At 50.0% G+C, this 24,731-nt stretch overlaps 5 protein-coding genes across 5 annotated transcripts; all 5 read right to left on the bottom strand.

Moving 5' to 3' along the window:
• Positions 1 to 10: 10 nt before the first annotated feature.
• TGME49_293810 (carboxyvinyl-carboxyphosphonate phosphorylmutase) lies at positions 11 to 5,206 on the bottom strand. Its single transcript, XM_002370141.2, has 7 exons — positions 4,920 to 5,206; positions 4,011 to 4,264; positions 3,284 to 3,532; positions 2,774 to 2,856; positions 1,731 to 1,925; positions 1,369 to 1,437; positions 11 to 1,087 (listed from the first exon to the last, which is right to left on the bottom strand). The coding sequence occupies exons 1-7, from the start codon at positions 5,078 to 5,080 to the stop codon at positions 989 to 991; spliced, it is 1,110 nt and encodes a 369-aa protein (XP_002370182.1). The 5' UTR covers positions 5,081 to 5,206; the 3' UTR covers positions 11 to 988.
• Positions 5,207 to 6,949: 1,743 nt separating this feature from the next.
• On the bottom strand, positions 6,950 to 9,757 carry TGME49_293800 (transmembrane protein 65, putative; the record flags this gene model as incomplete). Its single annotated transcript, XM_002370140.2, has 5 exons — positions 9,408 to 9,757; positions 8,907 to 8,976; positions 8,410 to 8,494; positions 7,735 to 7,811; positions 6,950 to 7,108 (listed from the first exon to the last, which is right to left on the bottom strand). Exons 1-5 carry the CDS (start codon positions 9,590 to 9,592, stop codon positions 6,950 to 6,952), a joined length of 576 nt encoding a protein of 191 aa, XP_002370181.2. The 5' UTR covers positions 9,593 to 9,757.
• Positions 9,758 to 12,193: 2,436 nt separating this feature from the next.
• On the bottom strand, positions 12,194 to 14,324 carry TGME49_293790 (hypothetical protein). The gene is made up of 2 exons (XM_002370139.2): positions 13,390 to 14,324; positions 12,194 to 13,368 (listed from the first exon to the last, which is right to left on the bottom strand). Exons 1-2 carry the CDS (start codon positions 13,417 to 13,419, stop codon positions 12,502 to 12,504), a joined length of 897 nt encoding a protein of 298 aa, XP_002370180.1. The 5' UTR covers positions 13,420 to 14,324; the 3' UTR covers positions 12,194 to 12,501.
• Positions 14,325 to 14,421: 97 nt separating this feature from the next.
• Positions 14,422 to 16,946, bottom strand: TGME49_293780 (hypothetical protein). Its single transcript, XM_002370138.2, has one exon. It carries the CDS (start codon positions 16,069 to 16,071, stop codon positions 15,151 to 15,153), a length of 921 nt encoding a protein of 306 aa, XP_002370179.1. The 5' UTR covers positions 16,072 to 16,946; the 3' UTR covers positions 14,422 to 15,150.
• Positions 16,947 to 17,132: 186 nt separating this feature from the next.
• Positions 17,133 to 24,664, bottom strand: CLP1 (chitinase-like protein CLP1). Its single transcript, XM_002370137.2, has 7 exons — positions 23,424 to 24,664; positions 22,783 to 22,945; positions 22,135 to 22,252; positions 21,492 to 21,564; positions 20,932 to 21,074; positions 19,785 to 20,302; positions 17,133 to 19,242 (listed from the first exon to the last, which is right to left on the bottom strand). The coding sequence occupies exons 1-7, from the start codon at positions 23,688 to 23,690 to the stop codon at positions 18,380 to 18,382; spliced, it is 2,145 nt and encodes a 714-aa protein (XP_002370178.1). The 5' UTR covers positions 23,691 to 24,664; the 3' UTR covers positions 17,133 to 18,379.
• Positions 24,665 to 24,731: the final 67 nt, after the last annotated feature.

Below are 24,731 nucleotides of genomic sequence, written 5' to 3'. Positions count from 1 at the left end.
TCCACTCTCAGTCACTGTCTAGAGAATTTACCGTTCTCTGGCGTTCTTTTCCGAGAAATGCATTTTAGACGAAAACACATCTACCTCCGAAGCTTTCTCATGTGCTGCCGTGAAGCAAAAGAAACGCCGGTTTTTTCACGCTACCACGTCCCTCTCTACCAGTTAGAAAACATAAAGAACAACGCCTCTCAGAGTTCCCCTTTCACACAACGCGCAGGCAGGAACCGGTCGCTGTGCCTCGTCTACTCAATAGAAAGAAGTGAGGACAGCGAGAAGCAGCTTGCACTGCAGAAACCGAGCACCCAAGTGAGGACACGAAAGTGGAAGATGTCACGAGCACTCTACTGGGTTTCTAACCCTTGAACAGTTTCGTAAGAGGAAACAGACAGCCGCCCTGCATTCGCCTCACTCTTCCGCATTTTAAAGGAGTTTTGTCCACTTTCCGGTTTCCAAACGTCTCTTTCGCTTCCCTCCTGGAAACTCCTCAAACGAAGAGGACCCCTCTGCATCGGCTCGCATTTCTTTTCTCTCGATTCATTCTCTTTTTCGCATCTGTGGTCTGTCCTCGGTGGGGTAAGTTGTCCATCCTCTTCGGTTTTCTTTCTTTCCAAGAGGGACGCCGCAAATTTTGCAGACGCCTTCCTTTTCTGTGGTTTGTGTTGCTCCCCCCCCCCCCGGGCCCTTCAATATTGGCGACTAGCCGCAGTGACAAAAGCTCGCCTTCTGTTCTTGCTTCTCGTCGAAATTTCACGGAAGCAGCCAGATGGAATTGAAAAAGACCATGCATTCATACACCAAAGGACATCCGGGTACTCTTGCACACTGGTTGGAATAACGTTGTGCAGTGAGAGTCCCCCCGCCGTCGTGTGCCATGTTTCCTCGCTTTCGTCCTTTTGTCTTTTCAGAACTTCTGCTTTTCGTCTGTGAGCATTGTCTTTTGTATTGGTGAGACCAGTCGAGAAAAAGAAAATGCCGAGCCTGAGACTCCCTAGGCCTCGGTATCTTCCACGGCTTTGTCCATGCACACACTCGCTGAGGGATACGTCCACGTCCCTTCCGGCCGATAGTGCAGAGTGGAATAAAGCTCCTAAAAGCACGAACAGCACGAGATACCAGAAGACAAACAGGAACCGTGAGACAGAATAAGGAGAGGCAAGAAAGAAGAAAAACACTGAGGGCATTAAAGCGAAGACAGAGCCCCAGGGCAGAAATTGACACAACGGCAGATGAAAGGATGGAAGAATACAAGAAGGAAGACGCTTACAGAGCAAAACAGAGGATTAAACGAGCAGGTTTGGTATCCGTGATGCATGCACGTCATTGAAGGAAAATCTTATAAGTATCCGCCTTATGATGGTAACGCTGTACCTGCCGTGTATACATTTTCTCCAGGCTATGGCCAACGCTGCCATTCTTGCGTAAGTCGACCAGCATGCCCTGAGCAACAACAAGAACGGTATGAGCATGTTTTCTGCTTTAGATTTAATAGGTCACGTATAATTACTCAACTACACATATTTATACAGATGCTTGTGCGTGTATACACGTGCATGCCTGCCATCAGGTAGAAGGTCAACACAGGCAGAGATTCGCGTAGCTGCAGACAGGTGTGCTCACATGCATGCATTCCTCTGCATTTGCGTACACGCATATGGCACTCAGTTCCACGTGCCACAGCAAACGAAGAAATCGATCCGAGTCACTCAGTATGGATAGCAGGACAAACGTACCTTGACGCTTTTCATGGCGACTCTGAGAGGTGAAACAGGGTAGATAACGCAGTGGTATCCAAGGCCTTCGAAGGTGGAAAGCTCCATGATGGGCGTCTTTCCAAATTCCGTCATATTTGCGAGCAGATAGGGCCCCCCGAAAGGCGCTTTGCCAGGCAAAACCGCCAATGCATGCGCAAATGCTTGAAACTCTTCCTGGTGTCACAACGAAAACGGACAGGTCTTCTCTGAAATGGACGCGTCTTTCGTCTTCGTCTTCTTCGCGAAACGCGTAAACGTAACCGACGTGGAACAACACTAATGTGGTTGAATTTTGAAACTCGACACTTGTGGCTTTTGTGAGCAGCCCAACAAGTTGGCCGTGTACAGCGACCATGGAGCAGTTGTTTGTCTCGTGACGGTAGTATATGAGGATGACAGAAACGAACTCATACACCCATCGCTAGAACAAAAGCCTCTCCGCAGAAAGAGGAGATGAACCCGGTAGAGACTGATAACGGACAAGAAACCGCAGGCATACGGGGAGCGAACGGAACACGGTGAAGGACAATGGGTGCAGAGCAGACATGAGGAAGGCAAGGACACACTTTTGGAGGCAGACGAGAAAAAAGAGCACGAACACCGAGATTTGATGACTCAATCTGACACCGAATGCACATTGTGAAGTTTCACTCCTTACTCTTGCTCATTCCATAATCCACTGCGCATCTCTTCGCGTGTGGTATGAGGTCTGACATGTTCATTGTCCTCTGTTTTCTGTACAAAACGCATGTCCCTGTCATACCCTTCGCCTGTAGTTGAATTTGTCATGTCTTTCATAGTTGACGTCACACATCAATCCACTATACGGATTCCTTCACCTCCTCTGCTCCTAGCTCCCTTTCTCCACTTCTCCGAGTTTTCAGAGTTCCATCCCTCTCGACCGGGTTTTTTCATTTCTTTTCTTTCTCCCTTTCCGCCGCAGCTTCTCACCAGAGCGACTGCCTCTCGCTGCCTCTCCAATACGACGCCTTCTTCCTCTGATTCTTCTTTCCACCTCTCACCTCTGTCTCCAGTCCTTCGGGGAAAAGCATGTCTGCTCCGGCTGCCGTGTATCGGACTGCTCGCTCCACAGCCGCATCAAGCCCTGAGCCATGCAGAGACAGCGAGAAAGACAGGGAGAAAAGAGGCACGACTTAAGACTCCCTCTACAATATTAAAGAGGCGCTTTCCGGTTTTCGAGCTTCATCTGAACTGCGTCTTCAGTCTGCTTCTCTCGGTGTGGAGACCTGCTCAGGCGCTTCTGAAACGCCCGTCTTCGCCTGCTTCTCAGTAGTCCAAAGGTTCCCGGTCCTCCCTTCCTCTGCTCTCTCTTCGCCTTCTCGGTGGCCCGAATTTCACTTGAGCGTCTTTCCGTCTGTCGATTGAAATCGTACGAAACCTAAGTGAGCTCTGAAGAAAGTCGCTAAAAACACTCGACACTAACAGCACTGTAGCGTCCATTCGAGGGGACACCCGCGCTGAATGCGCGAGACCCTAGAGTTCTGTTTTCGGCCGTTTCGAGGGTCACCCACCGTCGACACTGCGGGCGTCCGTGCGAGCGCAGATGATGAAGTCGCCGTTCGAGCAGTCCTGGGACGCCGCAGCGGCCGCTTTGATTTTCTCCTCCATCTCTTCAATGGACACCAACTGCTTCCCCTCCAAATGCCCGCACTTCTTCGGCAAACGCTGGTCCTCAATGTGCAGCCCAGCCGCGCCCGCCTGGTTGTACGCGAAGACAGTGCGCCGAACCATTTCAGGGCCACCGAACCCCGTGTCTGCATCTAAGCAAGAAGCTCGGAAAAGAGAGAGAGGTTGAGCGGACGAGACAGAAAAGGAGAGCGGGTAGGAGAACAGGAGAGCGAGAAGACGGAGAGGGACGAGAAGAAGAGAGAAAAGAGCACAACGGGAACGCGACACGAAACGAATGAGTGACCAGACCGTCGACAGAGGAGAGAGAGAGCAGAGCGAAAAGTTGGGAAAAGGACATCGAGGAAAAGAAAAGACGAGGAAGGGCCAGTAGATGTGAACGGTTTCTGAAGCGATGACGGCGACAAGGGACGAGTCGAAAAGCGACGTGGATCCTCGAGACTAGGAAGCGAAGTCAGGAAGAGTACAGAAGGTAGGGCAACTGAAGAAGCTCGAGGCGCGTCGGAACACCCAACGTGGGGTTCTATCCATCGACAAGCAAGTCGAACCAAAAACAGGAAAGACACAAAGCAGATAGAAGTAAGAAGTGAAGAACACGATTCTGCTACGCACCGGCGAGAACAGGGAGGCTGGTGACAGAGGCGGCTTGGGAGATTACTCGAGTAAAGTCTTCGAGACCTAATATGCCGATATCGGGGACGCCTTGGCATGCACTGAGAGCAGCTCCAGAGACGTAGACTCCTTCAAATCCTGCTTCAGCCGCGAGGCGCGCGGTGAGACCGTTGTAAGCCCCAGGAAGCATGACGCATTTCTTCTGCATGAGGCTGCGCAAGCGCTGTCCAGCATGGGGAGCACGAGACGCCATGCTGCAGCGAACAGGAGAGGGAAGGCAGCGGTTAGGAAATGACAGAGGGAAACCCGGACAACCGCAACAAGACCACGTCAGGGAAGAAGAAGAGAAAGAGTGGAGAGAAATAGGCAATTCGGACGACGACAGCAAGAAAGGACTGAAAGAAAAAGAGTGATAAGCACAGCGAAAGGACTGTTGGGAGGATCGAGGGTAGATCATGTTGACACGCAAACAGAGAGTCAAAGAAAGAAAATGAGGCGCCACCGTAACAGAAACTATGTGATTTGTAGAGAGGCAGTGACTTCCCAAGCACATTGTTGTACACCTACGTTTCAAGACGTGTAGATGCACGTACATGTTTTCATTGAAAGATTCACATATAAACATGCATCTTTTATATTTAAGCTCCAAAGATCTACAAGTATTCCTGCGTTCATACAACCCTAACCACAAACCGGGGTATTAAACTAAAGTGCGGTAGATAAATGTATCTCGAATCATTGCACGTTAGCAGCTATTTTATGGGGGGGGAAGGGTCGGACGACAGTCAGTGATGAGATACAATCAAACCAGTTTTCTTTATTTGTGGACATGATATTCCGTAGGAGACTGAATATGACTCTGCATAAGAGGTGCAGACAGCCAAGTTCTTTATGATTGCAGTACACCACCTGTGAGAATGAAGGGAAGTTGTGAGACGGAAGGCGGAGACGAGGACGGGGAGACGGCGCGGAAGCGCGACGAAAAAGGAAGTAGACACGGACAGTGGTTCAAGACACTCCTTGCGGAAATCAAAACAAAAGGATTTCGGGACATCGAACTCAATGGTCATTGCAGACCGGTCAACTGCACGTGAAGGTGGTCCCTTACTGACTTTCCAGAACGGCAACGAAAATAGGTGTGAGGCCGGTAACTCGGTGAACGAGTTCACGACGGAAGGTGGCCTGCTAAGCCTGCAGTTTGTGGCTTAGCAAAAACCGAAGAAACGTATAGAACTCGGAGGGTATTTGGGGAAAAGTGAAGGCCCAAAAAGCAGTAATGCGAGCGACGCAGCTTTCGATGTTTCGGCAAGCCGCGAAAAAGGGCGCACGGTTGTGGCGAGCAAGAGTCACTGGAAAGGTCACACACCACGGGATTTTGGAGGGTTTTGGATGTAAGACTTTGTTGCTTTTGAAAGGGATTGTAAATGCAGAATTGAGGGGCTAAGACGAAGGAGTAAGCAGGTTCTGTTCAATGGGAGACCTTTACATTGTCTCTACGCCTAAAAATGCCACTACCAGACTCAACCCCTGGCCAAGGGAGTTGACCCGCCACCTCGCCGTGGATTCCGCATCGCTTCGGTAAATGTGCACATATCCAGTGAGGATTTTTCCTGTTTTCTAAGAAAGGAAAACGAGGGAGAAAGGACGAGAGAAGAGCATCCGGTTCGTTTCGGGGTTTTGACGGTTTAGGGAGGGACTATGTTTACAGAGTGGGCAGTTGCGGTGCGGTGGTCACAGGCACAAGATTGTGTCGCAGGTTTGGTTGCACGGTCTTGTGACTACAAGAGCAGGGAAAACCAGTTGACGTTTGAAACACGCGAGACGTCACGTGAATGGGAAATCTGTATGGAGGGAATGTTTTCGCCGCATTTAAAAAAAGGAAACGTAATAGGGCTATGTAGGCGTCATGCTTGTCCAGAAGTCAACGAGGGACGAAGAAACCTCTTGCCAATTTCCGGGTATTTCTCCCAGTAATGCCGGAAGTTCCAGCGCTGGTTAGCATACAGTGATGCTGGTCGAGGGTTGAATCTATTTATGTTCAACTTCTTCCAAAGGGCGAAGAAGTGCGAGAGAACGGAGTCAGCCTGCAAAACTTAGGTGGAAGCACCATGGCACTCCAGTCTACCCTCAGACAGAATGTGCCACGCGAAGCAAATCGGGGAAACGTCAGCGACTTCAATAATACCCAAGAGGTTCCATTCGTTGGCGGTTTTACTTGTCTGGTCCTCTACCGAGAATCGAACAGCGCTCGTTCAATCGGTATTCTTGCCGCAAACAACGATAGTCACAAGTGAAGAAAGTCTGGAGTCTCTGGAACAAAACAGCCGAAATGCGACTCACCATCGCCACTTTCGAAAGAGACACTCACAGCCGTTGGGCACCCATGGAAGCCAATGGTCGTCCCAAGTCGCCACTGGAGAAACAGGTCAGCTCTTCCCCGTGCTCAGAGCGAAAACAAAGCACGCACTGCCAGCGATCAGGAAATGCCACAGTTTATATCCAACGTATTTCCACTGAGGACAATGGGAACAAAAAAGTAGTCTTTGTGAATAACCAGTATCCAGAAAGTGTTTGGAGTCTGAAGAGTGGTCATGTCGGTGGCGAGGAGAGCAAGGAGTGAAACACGTCTAAATCGAGTCGCGTCTAACTGCCGCAGATTCTGAGACGAATGAACCCCCGCTTAAGGTTGTGCGTATCCGCTTTCCTTCATATATGTCTGGCTTAGTAGTTAATTCTGGAATTATGTGCGCCTGAATTTCGAACTAACCGGACGCGTCTTGCCAGGGCGTCGGACAGTGGCGACAGGCATCAAATCCGTTCTGTCGTGGAGGAGAGTGTAGCGCTGCTAAGTGGAGTTCACTTTCTGTTGTGTCAGTGCATTTACCAAGTGGTTTGTGTTCAACAACTTGCTCTATGGAAATACCCGATGGAGGGCTTCCCTATTTCACAGCAGAGCCGCCATTGGGTGCAGCGACTGCCTGAAGAGGGGAGGAAAGGTCTGTGTTCGTTTCGTCATTTGTCTGCTTGGACTCTTTCCTTTTGATACCCAGAAATAGAAGTGGAAACATTCCAAGGGTACATCCTATGCAGACCCCCGCCTAAAAACAAGACAACAAACGCAAATGTGGGCAAGAAAACCATGCTCTTTCTTGCTCCCAGCGTCCTGTCTTTGAGACGAGCAAAAACAGCTGAAAATACCCTAATGAAAGACGCAAAGGAAAAGGTGACAAGTAAATGAATGCATCATCACAGAACAAGAAGCTTATCAAACTACCCTGGCGGCCCACGAGCGCAAGCTCAAGGTGAGATTCTCTACGACGCACCCGACGTTAAATTGACGAGGAAAACATATCCCGTTAAGAAAGTGCGCGGGTTGTACTGTCATCGAGGACGTGCCGTGTTCAGCAAAAGCGCTTCTTGTGCAAGGGGCTTGCTTTTCACCACTTTCCGAGTTGCACAAAAAAAAGCCTAAACGAAGTTGAGCTCTCCTTGATTATAGCGTAAGTCTCATTTAGTTGGACCCCACAGCGGTAGGTCATTCAGCCAACATGTTCCATATTCTCGTAGTGACAAACATCCTAATCCAAAGTGTGGCACTGCAATAAGCACCATCCACACGCCAGGCTGTTTTTATCATCACAATCAGCATACCCTCAGTTCGCAAACTCAGCATGTAGAGCAACAAGCTACCGGAGTTTTCATGTTACAAGGTCGGAAGGCTTACGACAGCGCCGATGGTGTGTGCCCGTAAGGCACGCCGGGATCCTACTTGACCCGCGTTCAGGGTAACACGTGGAAACCCTGAAAGTGGAAAAGAAGAGCGTTTGTGGGACACGGTGCATCTAGTGAGGAGAAAGGATCAAAAATACACGGTTTGCGAATAACGCATAATCACCGGAATTCCGGCGTGATGCATTAGTACGTGTTAATCTACTCCGATTGTCACCAGGATGGCTCGTATACAGTAAGAAACGAAACTCAAAGCAAACGTCCTCAGCACTGCATGCACAAACACTTCCGAAAGAGCTTTTTGAGGGCTGAACGCAAACATAGTTGTGATCGAGTGATTCGGGGAAACGCCGGTAGCAACAAAGACGGACAGCCGGCGGAAATCGTATCAGCGGACGCGCGGGTCTACACAAACATTCGTAATCCACAAGAGGTCGCTGCAAACGCAGTGTCAAAGCCGATTATTCGATACACAGCGAACATCGAAAGCGTCATGCGTGGCCGGTGCACGTACTACGGGCTGTGAACTGCTTGCCTGCTTGAGCAGTCTGCCTGAAACTGTGCTGCCTCAAGCTCTAGATAACCAGAATACTAGTGCTTGCGGATTCAGTGTACAATTCAGTTTGGTTTCAAAGTGAGGGTAGGACAGGCAAATGTAGGTCGGCCTCACAAACAGTTCGATATGCGAGTTGTTCCACGCAGCGTCCTGTCACGACTCCGCTTGTGCAAGAGAACAAATTTCCTAGTGCTGCTGCCTATGAACATGAGAAAAACAGAGAAGCGAAGGAGAGTCAGAAATGCTCACCACTCTCGATGTTCACTTGTAGAGACGCAAGTATTTTCCATTAAAGGCAGACGAGGTCCGCGGATGAGTGTGCACGGCAGACGCGTTCGTACGGTACGACCGGTGACTCAAAAACATCAATGCACCTCCTCGGGACGGGAATCAGGAAAAGTTCCTATATGCCTACTCACATTTCATGCATTTATGCGAGAGATAGACCATCGTCGAATCGGCCGCAGTTTCACCAGGCGAAGCGAGGCTGAAGCGTCCTCAGCGATACGCGTAAAATTAATATCGAGAGGAGCAGGTGTTGTATGGAGAATAGCAAAGTGCGTTCTCTGTTCTTGGAATGTATTCAAGCAGACAGGCAAAAGGGACCTTACTGTAAGCGTCGTGACGCCCAGAAAGGCGCCCAAATAGGAGTCGATAAGGTCGCCACAAAGAAGCATCAAGCTGAAGGGGGATACATGAGACAGCACCAAAGTGATCTTCTCTTTCATAACAACGCTACGAGTGTCCCAACTCACTGGGAGAGTTAAGTCTTTCCCATAGCCGACGGTTGCGCCTTCCGTAAGCTGGTTCTAACCAGACGCTTCATAACACCTGATGTCGCACTGTATTGGATAGATTTATAGCTGGTCTAGCGAAATTACTCACGTGACCACTCGGTCGTTTCCCGGTGTCGCTACGTATATCAATGGATGTGAAAGCCATCCCCAAGAAACCAAGCTTCATCTATATTGGCTACGTATATTTATCAGTGCATTTCTTCATATGAGGATGGGAAGACATCTCCGCTCTCTGTTGAATATCAGGGAATCCTCTATCACCGAGAACTTTCCCGTCAGTGACTATGTTGAAATGTCCAGTCCGTCACTCCTTACCAGTTGTCCATGAAGCCGAAGCCGAGGAACGGCGCACCTGACCAGAGAGCGACTAGCATGGCGGTACGGTTGTCCACGTATGACTCTCCTCTGGGAATTTTCTCGGTTGCACTTTGCTGCGTCTTGCAATCATCACGCATCACAGGTGGGTCGCCTTTGTCCTCAGACATTGACTCTGCAGGCATATGTAAATCTCCAGGGAGCCGCGGCAACACGTGGGTGTTGTACCAGTTCCGAAATTCTTCCTTCGAAACGAATCCATCGTTGTTGGTGTCAATGCCTGTAAACACGGTGTCTGCACTGTGATCTTCAGAATTATCCCGACCAGCCCGTGGCTGTCGATTTAATGGTTCTGGTGGCAACAGAATGGTTGGAAGTGGTGACTGCTGCGGAGGCGGAAAACAAGGAGGCAGCACCTGTGTCGTGTCAGACACAGGCGTGAAGAAGGAAAACGGTTGTCTCGTCTGTTTTCTTTCAGCGGACCCCACTCCATCCTGTTTTCCCGTAGGTCGAGAAAAATTGGCGTATCCCTTTCGCCTTGGCACGCTACACCGAAAGAACATCATTGCCTTGAACGTTTCTCCTCTTCTTTGAAAGATTGTTCTGGTAGGCACTCCATATGACTCCATGCAAACGATTTTCTCTGCTCGGTGCGAAGCATTCAAAGGAATAAAACCATTAGACAGGCACGTCAAGGAGCAGCCACCGAATATGGAAGTGTTGAGTGGCTTCGGGGAAGTCTTCCATGATTGACGGCTAAACCATAGGTTACAGCGAGTGACGAACTCCCTGCAGGAACAAGAAAAGGACGCCAGGTCGCGGATTGCCCGTTGTTTTTTGGGCAGAGCGGCCTGTTTGGCCGTTAATACTGCTGGCATCCAGATGGGCAAAAGTCTGAACAGTGAGTATGAACGGCTGTGGATCGCGACAGTAGTATCGAAAGACGAACATGAGAAAGACGGAGACAATGTTTTTCTCCTGTCTCTGACGTCGCCACAAGACATCGACATAACGAATGTCTAGTGAAGTAGTTCACACGGGGGAGAAACATTCCCACCCCATAGGGACGACAGTGAAGAAGTGTGCGTGCGTTGAACGCTTCTGCAAACGGGTGTAGAAAAGACTCTGCCTGGGAAAACATGCTTGCTTTTGACGCCATTGGTTTCAAACTATAAGCATGGGCAAAAGGGAACGGATTTTTCGGCCTCTCTGACTGATCGCTAGGGGCGAACGCATCTTAGTCTCGCAGCCCTTCCAGAAACGAAGTAGATTTTGCCTCCGAAAACTATCGACGCATGGAGGGCGGGGGAGGAAACCGCTTTTTCTTGCCTCCGGCTGAAAGCACAAGCCAGGCGCCTTTCCCTCTGTTGACATGGAGGGAGAAGGAAGCTGCTTGACTCTGGACGCACGCCCGCAACAGCGAAACGTTCGCAAATATTTGGCATTCAGCAACAACTCCTCAAAAGCGCAAGCAAAAGAAGTCAACAACCGTCTGAAGCGACTAGGTGCCCAGGCACCGCATGCAACGTACACTTAAAAATAGAGACTAACAATCACCGGAAACGTTGAAGTATGTTCCTGTGCATGGCGGAACGGTTCACCGTGTCACCACAACAGTTAGCACGAATTCAGATTGACTGTGTATTTACAACCGCCACATGCATACTCAAACCCAGGTGAGCGTATTTGTTGTGTTCCACGATATATGAATTACAGTCTTACCACAGCCACAACGATTTCCTTTTCGCACGAATATTTTCGATAGTTGTTACCCGGCAACCGATATGATGAGTTATTCACGCCAGTACGTTAAACAGCTTCATTCATGTACTCTGCTGAGCAAGGTGCTGTTATTGGAGGACAGCACCGTAATTAATCAGGCCTCTCGTAAGCACGGAAGTAATCAGCAAAAACAACAGCCGTATGCCATTTTGACAACACTGCCAACCTCAATAGACGACGAAATCTCTCTTTTTTCCCATGCGTTTGCAGCGACGAATCAAATGAAAAACAGATTCTGTTGTGCGTGCCGTGACGGTTTACCCTCCGACAACCACCGAAAAACAGTCGACCCAGCTATGCGTACATGTAAGTTGCTAAAACAGCTACTGCTCGCTTGACGAATTTGTTACGCTTTACACAGAATCTCCGATGTCCGCTCTTTATGAGTGCTATACATCACCACCCCACCTGACTGCGTAAGACAGCTGAAAGCGCTGGAATTTCAGCCTTCTACGACATCAAGGTTGTTCGTCATCGGTTATGTCTTGAACGTAGTAAACCGATTACTGTTGTCACGGTACAATCGTAAACTGGTACCGACGACTGCTCTGAGACAGGATTGTTCATTGTCTTTTTCTGGAGTGTATATACTACGTGATAAACTACTGGTTTAGATCTTTGTTTACTGGAGATCAAAGTTCCATTGTCTTAAATGATCATCATTTTAAACGTAAGTCCGTTTGGTATTGGGGCACAGCACACAACGGACTACGCCTAACACTGTTGCTGCAGAACAGGTTTGTAATGTAGGTTCGCCAAAAGTGAAGACACCTCCAGTGAATGCCTGCGCTCATGATCAATCAAGCGCCACTGAGACTGCGCGAATCATTTGGTGTATGTCTAACGGACGGCCAGAAACTCACTGCTTCTCTGGTTAGTGGATCATGACTGCGATTCGATATCTCTGGCGATTCCTCCTTCTAGTGTCTGATGTGCTCTGCGCAGGGAGAGTGGCAGTTACTCAGTTGCCGAGGGAGGAGGAGACAAGCAACCGTGAGTCACGGCTCCGCTGTATCTTTTGATCTTGTGTTAGTGTTTGTTTTCTGTGCATCAGTAACGATATGTGACCTCTGTGTGACGGCACAACCGAACTCTACCAAGCCATGCACTGCGTGAGTAACGAACTCGCTGACGGCGCAATCCGATGCTCGCTCATCGCGAACAAGCACGAAGTCGACGACTGTGTAAAATCAACATACGTTAAGTAAGGTTTACTAACATGTTTGGTCATCGCAATAACGGCGGCATGTGCAAGCACAACCGTTGCGGCCAACCCCAGTATACTATTACGGCGTACCCGTTTCTCGTGAGGTTAGTAGAGGAACAGGGGGACAGCATGCTCGGGCCACAATCCTGCAAGCACGCCCTTCTCCAGCTCTTCGTTGAAGATGAAAGACTTGTACTCATCAAACGCCGATGTCATGAGTCGCAGCTCTTCCCATGCCTTTGTAGTCGCGTCAGACCGAGGTTCCGCGCGTAAGTCGATGTAATAGCGACGAAAATGGTCAAGCAAAGCGATACTTCGGTTATGGAATCCGTAACGGCCATTGTACGTCTTTATTCGGTCGAGTAGTGTTGTATACATGTAGTCCTGCAGTGCCTCGTCATCTGGGAAATCGCCGTTCTGTAATTGGAGACCGAAATCATCTAGATATTCAACTTCCTTCCAATGGAGGCGCCGCAATCTCTCAAGGATGACGAGGTAATCATCGACATTTTTCAGGAATCTGTTACGTTCCTCAGTGGGCACCTCGATCTCGCCTTTCGCTGGTCGGGAATCACGAATCCGCTGTTGATGCTCCTCCAACTCTACCCACTTATGTTTCCTGAGACCGCTCATGACGGCTAAGGTCCCCCTTAAATTATTCAGGTTTCTATGGGTCTCGTTAGCTCCCGTTTCCTCGTCCGCTTTGTCCAACCATCGAAAAAGGGTACCGATAGCCTCCTTCGATATGGCTCTTTCAGAGTGTTTGAAGTTGCCGCTAACGCGGTCTTGATCAAAATTCACTTTTGAACCCCCATATAAACTCAAAGCGTCGGTAAGAAGTCGACCGCTGTTCAATACCACCTCCTCTATTCTCTTCTCCTCTTCCGACTTTCGACGGGGTGCCAGATACTCTATCTGTCTTTCTCGAATGCTATCTTCAATTCTTCTGATATCTGCCAACTCCTTCTCCACCTTTCTTCTCTCTTTCTCCACCTTCGCTAGCTCGTTTGACGCGTCCCCCATCGTGCCTCACAATTCTTCACCCAGCTGATAGGACCTTCTGGCATCCGTTTCTCCACAATCCTGCCGCGCGTGAGGCGAGACAATTCTGTCAATTTCAAAGTCAGACGCATATGCACTCCACAACGCAGCTGGGGGTTTTCATTCAGTGACGATCACTAGCTGTTACGCGCTTTGGCACCCACAGCCGAAGCCCATACGTATATCACCGATAAACGAAGCTCCCGACCACATCAAGTCCAAGGGAACTTGGAATCCCTTCAGACTGTTGATCCTCTTCATTAGCTCATATATACTAGCGCGTCAACTGTGGACTCATAAAATGCACTGGCTTGGAACACGCCACGGTAATGTATCATGAGGAGTGTGACAGCACTTTCCAATTCACCTGAAGCTCCCTGCACCCACTATATTGGAAATCGTCGAAGCTACGTAAGAACATTCTGCATCCAACACAAGCTATAGCTTTTCTAGAGTTCAGCAGGCGAATATAGACGAAAACTGCTCGGGACCTTATTGTACCGAGACGCACACCGGAAGCCGATAAAAACGGCCAGTTAACGTACCAGTGTCTCTAAAGCGCTACGCCACCACTCCTCGCGTGGTGGGACGGTCGCCACGGCGCAACCGGTTCGTTACGTCGTATGGACCTCCCAGTAGATGTTCCTGTGACAGTAACAGGCCACTGTACCGTTTTTTCTGGAAGATGTGGGAACCGTGCGGGGGCTGCAGAGCGAACTAGAAGTACGGCTATACCTAAAGGCTGTCGCCAGGCGGTTGGCTGATGCGTGTTGCTTGACGTCACTTCGTTTCCTGTGTGGTTGTCAAAACACACTTCGGGAGGAAGATCACTGCAATATCCGACATTGAGCGATAAGTCGAAGCTGTTCAGTGGACGCCGCGAAATTGGCAGCTCGTCCCTCCCGGAACTTGGACGACGCTCACGCTTCCAGATTGAGTATGAAAAGATTAACCCGCCGTTCCAGCCGTGGTCGGGGCGACGAGCTGATAGTTCTGGTGTGCGGTAACTGAAGGGCCGCCTGTGGAGTCGCGTGAAAGCTTACAGTTGCGGATGAATGTGATTTCTTGTTTGGCATAAATGATAAATTTCCTTCTACTGTGTAGTTATCACGTCTTTAGATGTATGCAGCAACGTCCTCCTCTATGACCGTCCCCATATATCGATTCAGCGAGCAGGCATGTTACGCCCCACGCGATTGTCCCATAACTTCTGCGAAGGTATAACTCTGCCGATGAAGGTCTATTGCACGGTGTACAACAGTCTTCGGAAGTCTTCAGCGAGGCTTCGTCTTCCGGGCCCTACCGATTTCACGTGTTTGTTGATTATTAGTGGTTCTGCATACGCACATCTGGCGTATCAATGCAGCAGGTCGTCCCGTAGTGGTGCATGAAAACATCGTGGAAGGCATTAAAATCTTCCGAATCCTTCCGTAAGCTGCAGAGTCGGTAGGGATATCCGAAGTAAAGTACAAAGCGTAGTGAAATCTACAGGGGCCTCACATTTTCAGCGGCTCTGGCACATACTGCACGTGTACCTTGGTCTAAATGCGAACCCTTTGTCGACACGCAAGTTAAGTTAGTCAGCAAATGTCGAACATATACCGGATGAATTCTACCAACTGGCATACGCCCTTTCACATGGAGAGGCCACAGAGCGGTGCGACAGCACTCCACAGCTGCCCAGTGAAAAGCATCATCTACATTCTCGCAGCTTTAGTACAAGAAGAGTGGCAGCGCATGCACAGGCCACAACCCAGCGGCTACGCCACCTTCCAGCTCCGACACGTAGGTGAAAGCTTTGTACCCGTCGTACGCTGAAAGCACAATTCGCAGGTCCTCCCAGAGTCTCACATTCGTTTTAGTGTGCTGACTCGCTCGAAGATCGACGTAGTACCGACGGAGCTGATCCAAGGTCGAAATACTCCGGTTGTGAAATCCGTACCGACCACTATATGTCTTTCCGCGGTTGAGCAGTGTCGTGTGCATGTAGTCCTGCAGCGCTTTGTCAAGAGAGAAAGCTCCCCTCTGCAGCTGCAAGCCGAAATTATCCAGATATTCGACCTCCTTCCAATGTAAGCGTCGCAATCGCTCCAGCATAACAAGGTAATCATCGATATGGTTCAAGAGTCGATTTCGTTTCTCCGTGGGTTCTTTCCCACTGTCATCTCGGGCTGGTAACGAATCACAAACCTGTTTGTGCAACTCCACCAGTTCCACCCATTTGTGCTTTCGGAGGCCACTCATAACCGCTAAGGTTGCTCTCAAAAGTTGCAAGTTCACGTCCTTCGCGTCTTCATCGTTGTTGATATCTGTCCTCTCCAACCACCGGAAGAGGTTGCTGATGGCACTTTGTGAAATTTGTATCTCCGAATCTCTGAACGCATCAATCAGAAGGCTCTGATCAAATCTCAAGTCGCCGCCTTCGTACAGACTTAAAGCGTCTGCCAGAAGTCTACCACGATTCGTCCTTGTCTCGTTCAAGTTTTTGTCATCTTCCGACTTTTTCTGTCGTTCTGAATACTCTAATTGCCTGTTTCGAATTCGTTTCTCCAAATCCCTGATCTCCTCCAATTCTTTCTCCACCTTCCTCCTCGTCTCCTCCACCTTGACAAGTTCTCCGTCAACATCGACCATGTCTAGACGTAGCTGAAGGGGTTCAAAAATGAACTGCGTCACAAGAAAAAGCAATAGCTATACACTGGAAATGCTTGAGTCCGTGTACCTTCGATGGGCAACGTGGGTAGATTCCCCATACCCGGAATCGCCACCGGATGCCGCTGTGCTAGAGGAGGGTGAACCCGCCACACGCACGCGGACTTCTCAAAAAACAGCGGTGGTTCATGATAGCAATCATCCGGTGAGAATTACTGTGACCACCTCAAGTTGTTGCATTAATGGCAGATACACGTACTAAGACCGCGTTCTGAAAGCCAGTGTCGCTGGAATGCATGAGGGAATGTAACGTAGACACTTGCGAGAGCCGCCAGTAGCAAGCCATACGCTAACCACAAGGACAGACTGCAAAAACTTGCGAGCAAGCGCAAAGGCCACATGGGCTCAACAATCTTTTCGATGTAGGAAATGCACACCACGACGTACTGCGCAGCGACGAGTCAAGTTGCACGGTCCAGCGATTCTGTGGACCGACCGGCTTGTCCAGCGGAACCAGTGGTTTTCTCGAGCGCGGCCTGTGCCTGTCTTTGCCACAGAATGTGGATGGATCTGTGAGCTAAGTTGTTTCCCACATAAGCACTGCCATGTATTTTGAGGATGTATCATAAGTGGAAAAGCAGCGTTTCCCCACTGAAGGCACCATGAACTTCAGTTTCGTTGGGGGACTAGAGCGCCACGCGCGGGAACATAAACTGGAAAACTGATCTGTTTGCGTAGTTGATGAACGGAAAAATAATGGAGTGGGTGCTCAGAACTTGATCCTGCTTTAAGTCTCTTCTGATCAGTGCGTTCAGTCATAGTCACTGGAAGTATTTTTCGAAAACACTAGCTGGCAGAGCCTTTATAATGATGAGCCGGGTGAAGCAGCGGGTCTGGCAGACACAGTCACCTACGCACGTTGCCCGTGTACTGGCTGTAGGAGTCTTCGCTATGGCCTCAGAAAGCCGGAGCACGATTCCACGAGCGTGTTGGATGACCCGTCTTGCGTTTCAGAGACGTGCGGCAACGGAAATAACATCTGCGGAATATGGTGTTGTGTGAATTTCGGCCATGGTGTGCCACAACAGTTCCTACAACAGAAGCTAACGACACACATGGAGGCTAGGAACAGCTTTTAGTTTCATTTGGAAGAGGCATGGCAGTTTATCGTGGATGTCGACACATTAGAACGACATCTCTGCTGCCTCTTAAATCTCCAGATGTATACCCACGTGTTTCTCTTTGAAACGTGTTGTCACGCGTCTTTTGAACGGGCCAGCACTCAAGGAGCCACGGAAACCGAGGCATCACTGAAGGTTTCCAAGAGCACCGGGGTACTTCCTTCATGCTGAGAATCGACACTGCACCCAAAAGCACGAATGATACCACATACGCCAAGACGATCACTTTCAGAGGGTCATTCTCCACAAAAACACCAGGAGTGTCAAACGGAGAGTTACGCCTGCGTGAATCCGATGGACTTTCAACACTATCTTCTCCGAGTAGTTAAGACAAACAATTGGATTACGAGCACATGAGCTACATTTTGTGCAGCATACGTTGAGAGCGCCGTTAACACAAGTACCCTATTAGCGAAGGTAAGTCCCTCGCACGCCGTACATTACGCAACGAAGCACCCCCCCTATCTGTTCAAGGGCAGCTGTCGACAAACAAAAGGTGGAGTCAAGGTCACCACCTGATCAGTGGAATTGGGTTCCGTAAAAATCTGACTGCAGTTCATGTGCAATATCAAACTCACACCCTGCAAAAGACACAAACTCTTATTTTTCGCTTCAGTGGCGTTTCGGAGGAGGTTCATACAGCCGACAGCTCATCGATAGATTTACGCTTCTATGATGACCATTTTCTGACAACCCATCTATGTGAGGTGCACAACTGCGCATGAAACATGAGCATGGAATTTCTGCATAGCACTCGGCCTCAACTTTTTGCTATTGGTTGCACGTCTTGTCGCAAAACCGTGTTCCCTGCTTGATGACGATTGCCTTCTTTCCCGGTTTCCTCCCTACTCTTGCTGCTAGGCCACCCCATCGAAAAAGAAGCTGCGATATGGCCCAGCGGTCGATTTCATCCGCCGCACACTCGCATCCCAAGCTGGCCATATTCCTCCAATGCGCCACTTTTCGTCCCCGCAACTATGCAGTCCGCGGTTGCTGTTATCTCTCAGTACCTTAAAGTCGATTTGTCGGAGACTTCGTATTCTCGTTTTCCCGTCACGTCGTTAGAGGATAGAGCTGCATCTCTTTCACGAATAGAGACACCTGCCAATTCACGCGCCTTCGAAAACGGTTCCCCCCTCGGTCTCGTCGTGATGGGAAACACAGGTGTAACCACATACAACACCCGATTTGGGAAGATACTCGAAGCTTTTCAATTCAAATTCCTCCGTCTTCAAATTTGCAACAGCCTCTGCGTGACTCTTTGCAGCCAACGCATCGTCTTCCGCCGCATGCGCGTCAGTGCTCACAGCTCCGTTGGTCGCACTCTGGGCAGAATTGTTGGATGCATCTACACAGACAAAGTTGCACTTTTCGCCGTCTGGACCTATCACTGCAGCTGCATTTCCCGAAGCAGCGGCCTTGACTAAATTCACCGTGTCTTCATCACCTTGGTCTGCATTTATTTCTACGGCACTCGGTGGGAACATTACGGGACACCCACGAACAACCGACAGGCAAAACGTGTCAGCTGCTGTAGCCGCACCCGCAGCGTCAGTATTTGCTGCATTAGACTCTGCAGCTCTGGCCGACAAGACACCTCGGGTAGTGCAGAGTCGATTCGCGTCTCCTGGTAAAGGAAAAGGCGTTGGGGGGACAGTGCCGCTAGGCAGAGGAACCGTGTTCTCTGTGCCACTTGGTGTCGGATGCGGATACAGAAGGTGGGCAAGGAAGGAGAGAAAGGCCGACGTGGCAGCCGCCGAAGACAGCGGGTTCTGCGATGCGGAACTACCGCTGGGAAAAATGCCCTTGGAAGGCACGACAAAGCGAGTAAGAGTTGAAGGAAGCGCGAGTGCTTGCGTCTGCAGGAAACCGTCGCCCCTTGGTTGCACGGGAATTCCGTCGGCAGGCGGCGGAGGGGCACTCATAATTTGGTCAAACAGTTGCTGCTGACGTTGCTCAGCCCCAAGCGCCGCTGGAAAAAAAACAAGGGTAGCCACACAATCTCAGCGCTCAATCACAGCAAAGGACCAGCAGGACACTCGAGGCTGGAGGAACTCGCAACACATGGACGCCGAAAATTCCCGCATAGTTTCTGTTGCTCTCCCCATGTCAGGTATCTGTCACTTCAAGAGTTAAACGGGAACATCCGACGATCGACACAAACAAAGTAATGAACCGCTCAAAGCACTTGCACCTCACCGTACCTAATGTTTGTGGTCAGGCGTGCCTTGCAACCCAAATGCATACAACCCGTGTCGTGTCGCACTACGCTGTAGGCTGGTGGCTGGAAAGAATGCCGACTACGAACGTGGTTTCCAGCGATGATTTCTGTCCAGCGGCAATTAGCCAACAAAAGGAGTTCAATGTTCAGCGGACATGCGCGCTTTAAATTGTTCAGACAGTTCAGTTGTTGAACCCTTATCGACGTCACCCACCTTCCATCTGCGGACAAGCGTTTAAGACTGTATACAAAAAAGAGACTAGCGCTTCAAAATCGCCTCGTACAACGCTCACCGTGAGGATTAGGTTTTTGTTCCCCTGGTCTGCTTTCCTCATCCGCATCACCCGAATCCGGCGACTCCAACTCCTCTGACGGCTCGAGCGTCTGAGCGGCACCGCCTTGTCGCGCTCCGTTGGGAGCAAGGATCTTCTTCAACTCCTCTGGTGTCAGTGCGCCTGCACCCAACCCGCCTCGCTCGGCGAGCTTCAACAAAAGATCAGCTCTGGCGCGAGTAGCTGCTTCGGACTCTGCCACTCCTATCACTCCCGGCACTGCAGCAGAAGGAAGAAGAACCGGCTTGGGAACGGCTGCGAGTGCATCTTTGAGAGCAGACGGACAGCATGCGACGGCCTCTCCTGCCAGGATGTTGATTGTGAGACCGAAGCCGCTCACGCCCTTCGTCAACTTCTCCCTATCGTTATCCGTCAGAGCCTCCATAGTTACCTCTGGAGACACGTCTTGATTCAGAATGGCATCGTGGCACGACGCCTTGCCCGATCCCACGAACGTTTCCGGACAGTTCAGCCCGTAGCTGAGCGAAAAAAAAGACCACAAAACCGACGAGTTCTTGCACGCACAAAAAACGAGAAACATAAGCAGGCACACGTCACTGACACTCGACCTGAATCCGCTAAGAGGGCGCTGCGCAGAGAAAATCGACAGTTCCCCGTGAACGACTGTCTCACGCGACTTAATCGGAGACGGGCAGTGCATTCAGAACAGACACCTATCGAATCCATTTCGAAATTATGTTCGCGTTTCGTCCAGGATCTTCCGCTTTTTCGAATCTAGTCACAAGGTATGATAGGGGGAGACACAGGCGTTGACAAATTGCCTCTTGCTCGAGATGAACACCCGGCATTCTGAGTTTTGACTCTTGAACATGGGCACGGTTAAAATGGTAACTGGAGACGATGGTCGGAAGCACACAATCGAGTTCAACGCAGCAACACTTCCTCCTTCTTCTCTCGCCTTACGAAAAATATCGTAGACACCACAAACAACGTTTACCAAACCAAGTCCTCTCTTTTCACTTATCTCGGGACACATTACCCGCTTCTCCTCTATAAGTTCCACAGAAAAAGTTGCTTTGATTTTTGTTATTTCTTTCCACTGTTCTGGTTTCCTTTCCATAACCCCGTTCCGGTCCATAGCACTTACGGGCGTTGTTCCATCCACTTCCACAAAGCGGCAACCCAGCCGCTGATACCTTGGGGCTCAATGAGGCGTGGGTGCAAAAGGAGTTTTTCGGCGTCGTCGAACAAATATTCACCGAGCCGTCCGTAGTCATCATTGCCACGGATCTGATAATAAAAACAAGAAGCGCATTTACGGTAACATATTCCTTTTCTGGATGTACACGTTCTGAAGAGCTACAGAGGCAGACGAGGCACGAGGAAGGTCCCAGCAGAACGAGACAGGCGACCGCTGCACAGGATCTCAGGAATCTGACCACACGATCCTAGTCACAAGGATCACTGTCACGAGACGAAAATCAAAATTTAGACGTATTTCGAACTGACGCACGACTGTATCCCTGAAGTTGTTCTACTCCGTGCAAGACTTTGACCGAATGGGTGTCTGCCTGGCTGCTGCAATCTACGTGAAACGCACGCCTGGTTCTCACACATAAATGAAAGACTGCCTGTATAGATCAAACAGGGCATCGCACCCACGAGAAGTCACAAATAGTTTGGAAAAAGCCGGATTTATCGGCGCACCATGAGAGGTCCTCGGCCGTGATAAGATGCAGTAGACGGCCCGCAAGGGTATTTTTCCGACTCTCGGCACTCCCTGAAGAAAACAGGAAAAAACTTTCATACAGACGGCTTGGGTTCCACTTGGACTGTGAGAACATCCGGCCTTCCCGACCATCCTCCAGAAACGCCTGATACACACATGTGTTACACGAATTCACGTAGAAGACGCCCACACAAGCTCACACGTTAGCACGGTGGCACAGAAGCTGAAGCAAACGCCTTCACGACTGTACTCTTGCAGCAACGAACAGAGACTGACTTGTACAACGTATATCACACGGTTTGCATGCCGTCCGGCGGACGAAGCACCTGATTTTCGATACAACAAGCTGTTTTATGTTGCGCATGTTACGCGAGTCTACGAGAGCCCGCTCCTGAACATGCGGAGTTGCGACTGTGTCGGAAAGACAAACGCTGTACATAAGTCAGGCAGGCATGGACACAAAAACAAGTCTTTGTTTCCCAAACCACAAAGGTTGCCGACGATCCGCTCTGTCCCTACACATTGAATCCGGCGACTGCACACCAAGGAGACGGGTGGTACACTGCAAAAGAAAGACTCTAAGAGAAACGGCATGGTCCTTCGAGAAAGCCAATCACCTACCTGTTGTTTGACGTTTCCTCAAATTGCGTAAAAGAGTTCGTGTGCACAAAGACGTGGGCCAAGAACGCCGCGCACTCGGAGACGTTGACAAACGCGTTCTCTTCGTAAGAGTATTTGTCTGCGGCGTACACGTAGACATGCCCCAGCAAGCACAAACTCAACCATTCTGGTCGAAGAGGGAAAAAAGGAGATGCTCATTATCAGCATTGTACTGTTGAACTGAAGAAAAACCGCAGTCCCTAATTAACTTGAAAGAAGACCCAACCATGGGTACTTTGTTCTACGGTCCTGGCGAGGATACGGCGGAAAGCTACCAAAAGCACGAAGACAAAAAGGAGTAGGAAGCAATGCTGCCCTACTGCATCAGTCTCTGACGCTGCCCTACTGCATCAGTCTCTGACGCTGCCCTTGCTGATTCACCCGTATTTTCACGGTCTCTGAACTGAAATGGGCAGCAGTTGGTATGTAACTCTCATTTTCGTTCTTCCTCCGCCTGAAAATACGAGACCACAACAATGCTACTGGTCACATGATTTTCAAAGCTTCCCTTCTCCACCAGCCTTTTTAGTCGCGCAGTGCTTTCCGCCTGTTCCCCGAGGACGGTTTATCCTTCTCCCCGCTGCGTCCAGACTCTTTCCCCTTACGTACCACTGGAGTTGCAGAAACTCGCGAATCTGCTGTCCGCCTGAATTGCGCACGAAAGGTCTTTGTGGATCTGCGCCGCGGCCTCGCTCGAGTGCGTCATGCCTTTGTACGAAAAGCCCTGTGAGGCGTTTTCTAGAAAGGTTGTGAGGTGAGCCGTTGTGATGATCTGTCGAAAGGTAACACATGCAAAACCTTTCATGGAGGAACGCTGAGCAGCTCCCGGAGAAAAAGAGACATAGTGCAGAAGTGTAGCGAGCCTCAGCTCTCATGGGAGGCCACTCCAAACCCAAATGCTGATTCGTGCCCGTGTCTATAAGTGTACGCAGTAATACTCATGTAGATGTGAAATGGAACAAAGACAACCCTCCTGGCAGCGAATTGAGCAGCCACACAAAGCCGAAACATCGCGCAAACATTGAAACAAAATATTCGTGACATATACAGAGTCACCTAGCAAGAGCGCAGCGAACAGACAGAAGGATGAAGGAACATCTACGTACCTACATATATATACATGTATATATGAAGAGATGCTTATATCTCGATCGTTCGGATAACGTAAACAGTTCAAGATATGGCTTAACACGGGTATGGACGGTCGAAGCGCATACGATATCGCTCCTTCACAGCAGGGTCATTCCTACCTTTTCGAAATTGTTGTCTGCTGGATAAGTGCAGTCGCTCTCAGGGAAGATGGGAGCCGGACTCTCATCATCATCACTTTGAGTCGCGCTCCAAGCTCTAGCCATCACTCCCTGCTGCAGCCTTTGATTTGCGTTCAGACATTGTGCAGGCAAGGCGAACGGAACGCTAGAAGGAGGAACGATGGAAGACAAGCGTGTCCCCTCCAAACACAGCAGTAAAGCGGTCCCGAGAACCGTTACTGCGTCTACAGACACTCGGGGGCACATTGCGCTGGAGAACGGAGAATCTGCAGGTGAGCTGGTGAGATTGAGTAGATATCAAAATTGAAGATAGAGAAAATGCCGAGAGGATCTAGCAAGAAAAATAGCATCGGTGGAAAATTGCCAGTTCCGCGGAAGGCCTGTTCTGCGAGTGAGCGGATTCGAAAACACAGGAATCAGCAAAGGGACAGGTGAGCTTTCGTCGTGAGCTGCGAAATCGGCCGGAACGTGAACTGTCAGGGGTGTTCTGCGCAGTGCAAGACATAAGGTAACGGGACTGAAGAATTCCGACCGCGGCACAAGTCTCGCAGTCGGGTCACAGATCAGAGACGACCGATCCGGGCGGTGACGCCCGCGTCCAAGGGTGGGTGAAACTACCTGTGTCGACGATTTACCACAAGCAATAACTGTTGCCGTAAACGGAAAGACTTTATTTCTGAACTAAGCCAACGACAAGGGGGTCCGTGAACAATGCATGCACAGGCAGCCACCACAGGAGGCAAGAGTAGCACAGAAACAGGAAATACTCCACCTCTACGGCCGCCCAGGGACACTGTACGGTCACGTGAAATCACATTGTACACCTGACATAAATACGGTGAAGCATAGAAGCGGAGAAACGAAGACCTGTGGTGACGGAGTCAACAAAACAGAGTAACGTAACCCCGGTGACCGGTCGTATCCATGCATCGACAGAATGCAAAACCGCGCAAAAAAAAGTTAAGTGGAAAGGACGGGCAGACGGTCCGTCAAGGAAGTCACGTAAGGGTCCAGAACAAAGCAGAGACCACACGGTATTCCGTAGAGAGCGACAAATACCACCTCACCTTGTGTAGGCCGCAGAATGCTCGTTTGAGCAAAAGGGTGCACCGGCAGTCAGAAGGCTTTTCAGCGGGCCTCTCTTCCGCTCTTTTCTCGAGACTCGCCAGTGCTTCTCCCCCCACGATGTTTCCTCAGCCGGCTAACCATAGCTGCTTCTTGCACTGAGGCTGAATGCGCCACGCCGCTAGCTGAGCGCTTGCCCAACGCCATCGACAGCGTTTCACA

The sequence above is a fragment of the Toxoplasma gondii genome, chromosome Ia (genome assembly GCF_000006565.2).
Source record: "Toxoplasma gondii ME49 chromosome Ia, whole genome shotgun sequence".
In the NCBI taxonomy this organism is placed as follows: domain Eukaryota; phylum Apicomplexa; class Conoidasida; order Eucoccidiorida; family Sarcocystidae; genus Toxoplasma; species Toxoplasma gondii.
The sequence above is the reverse complement of the archived record's forward strand: the minus strand, read 5'-3'. Positions and strand labels throughout refer to the sequence as shown.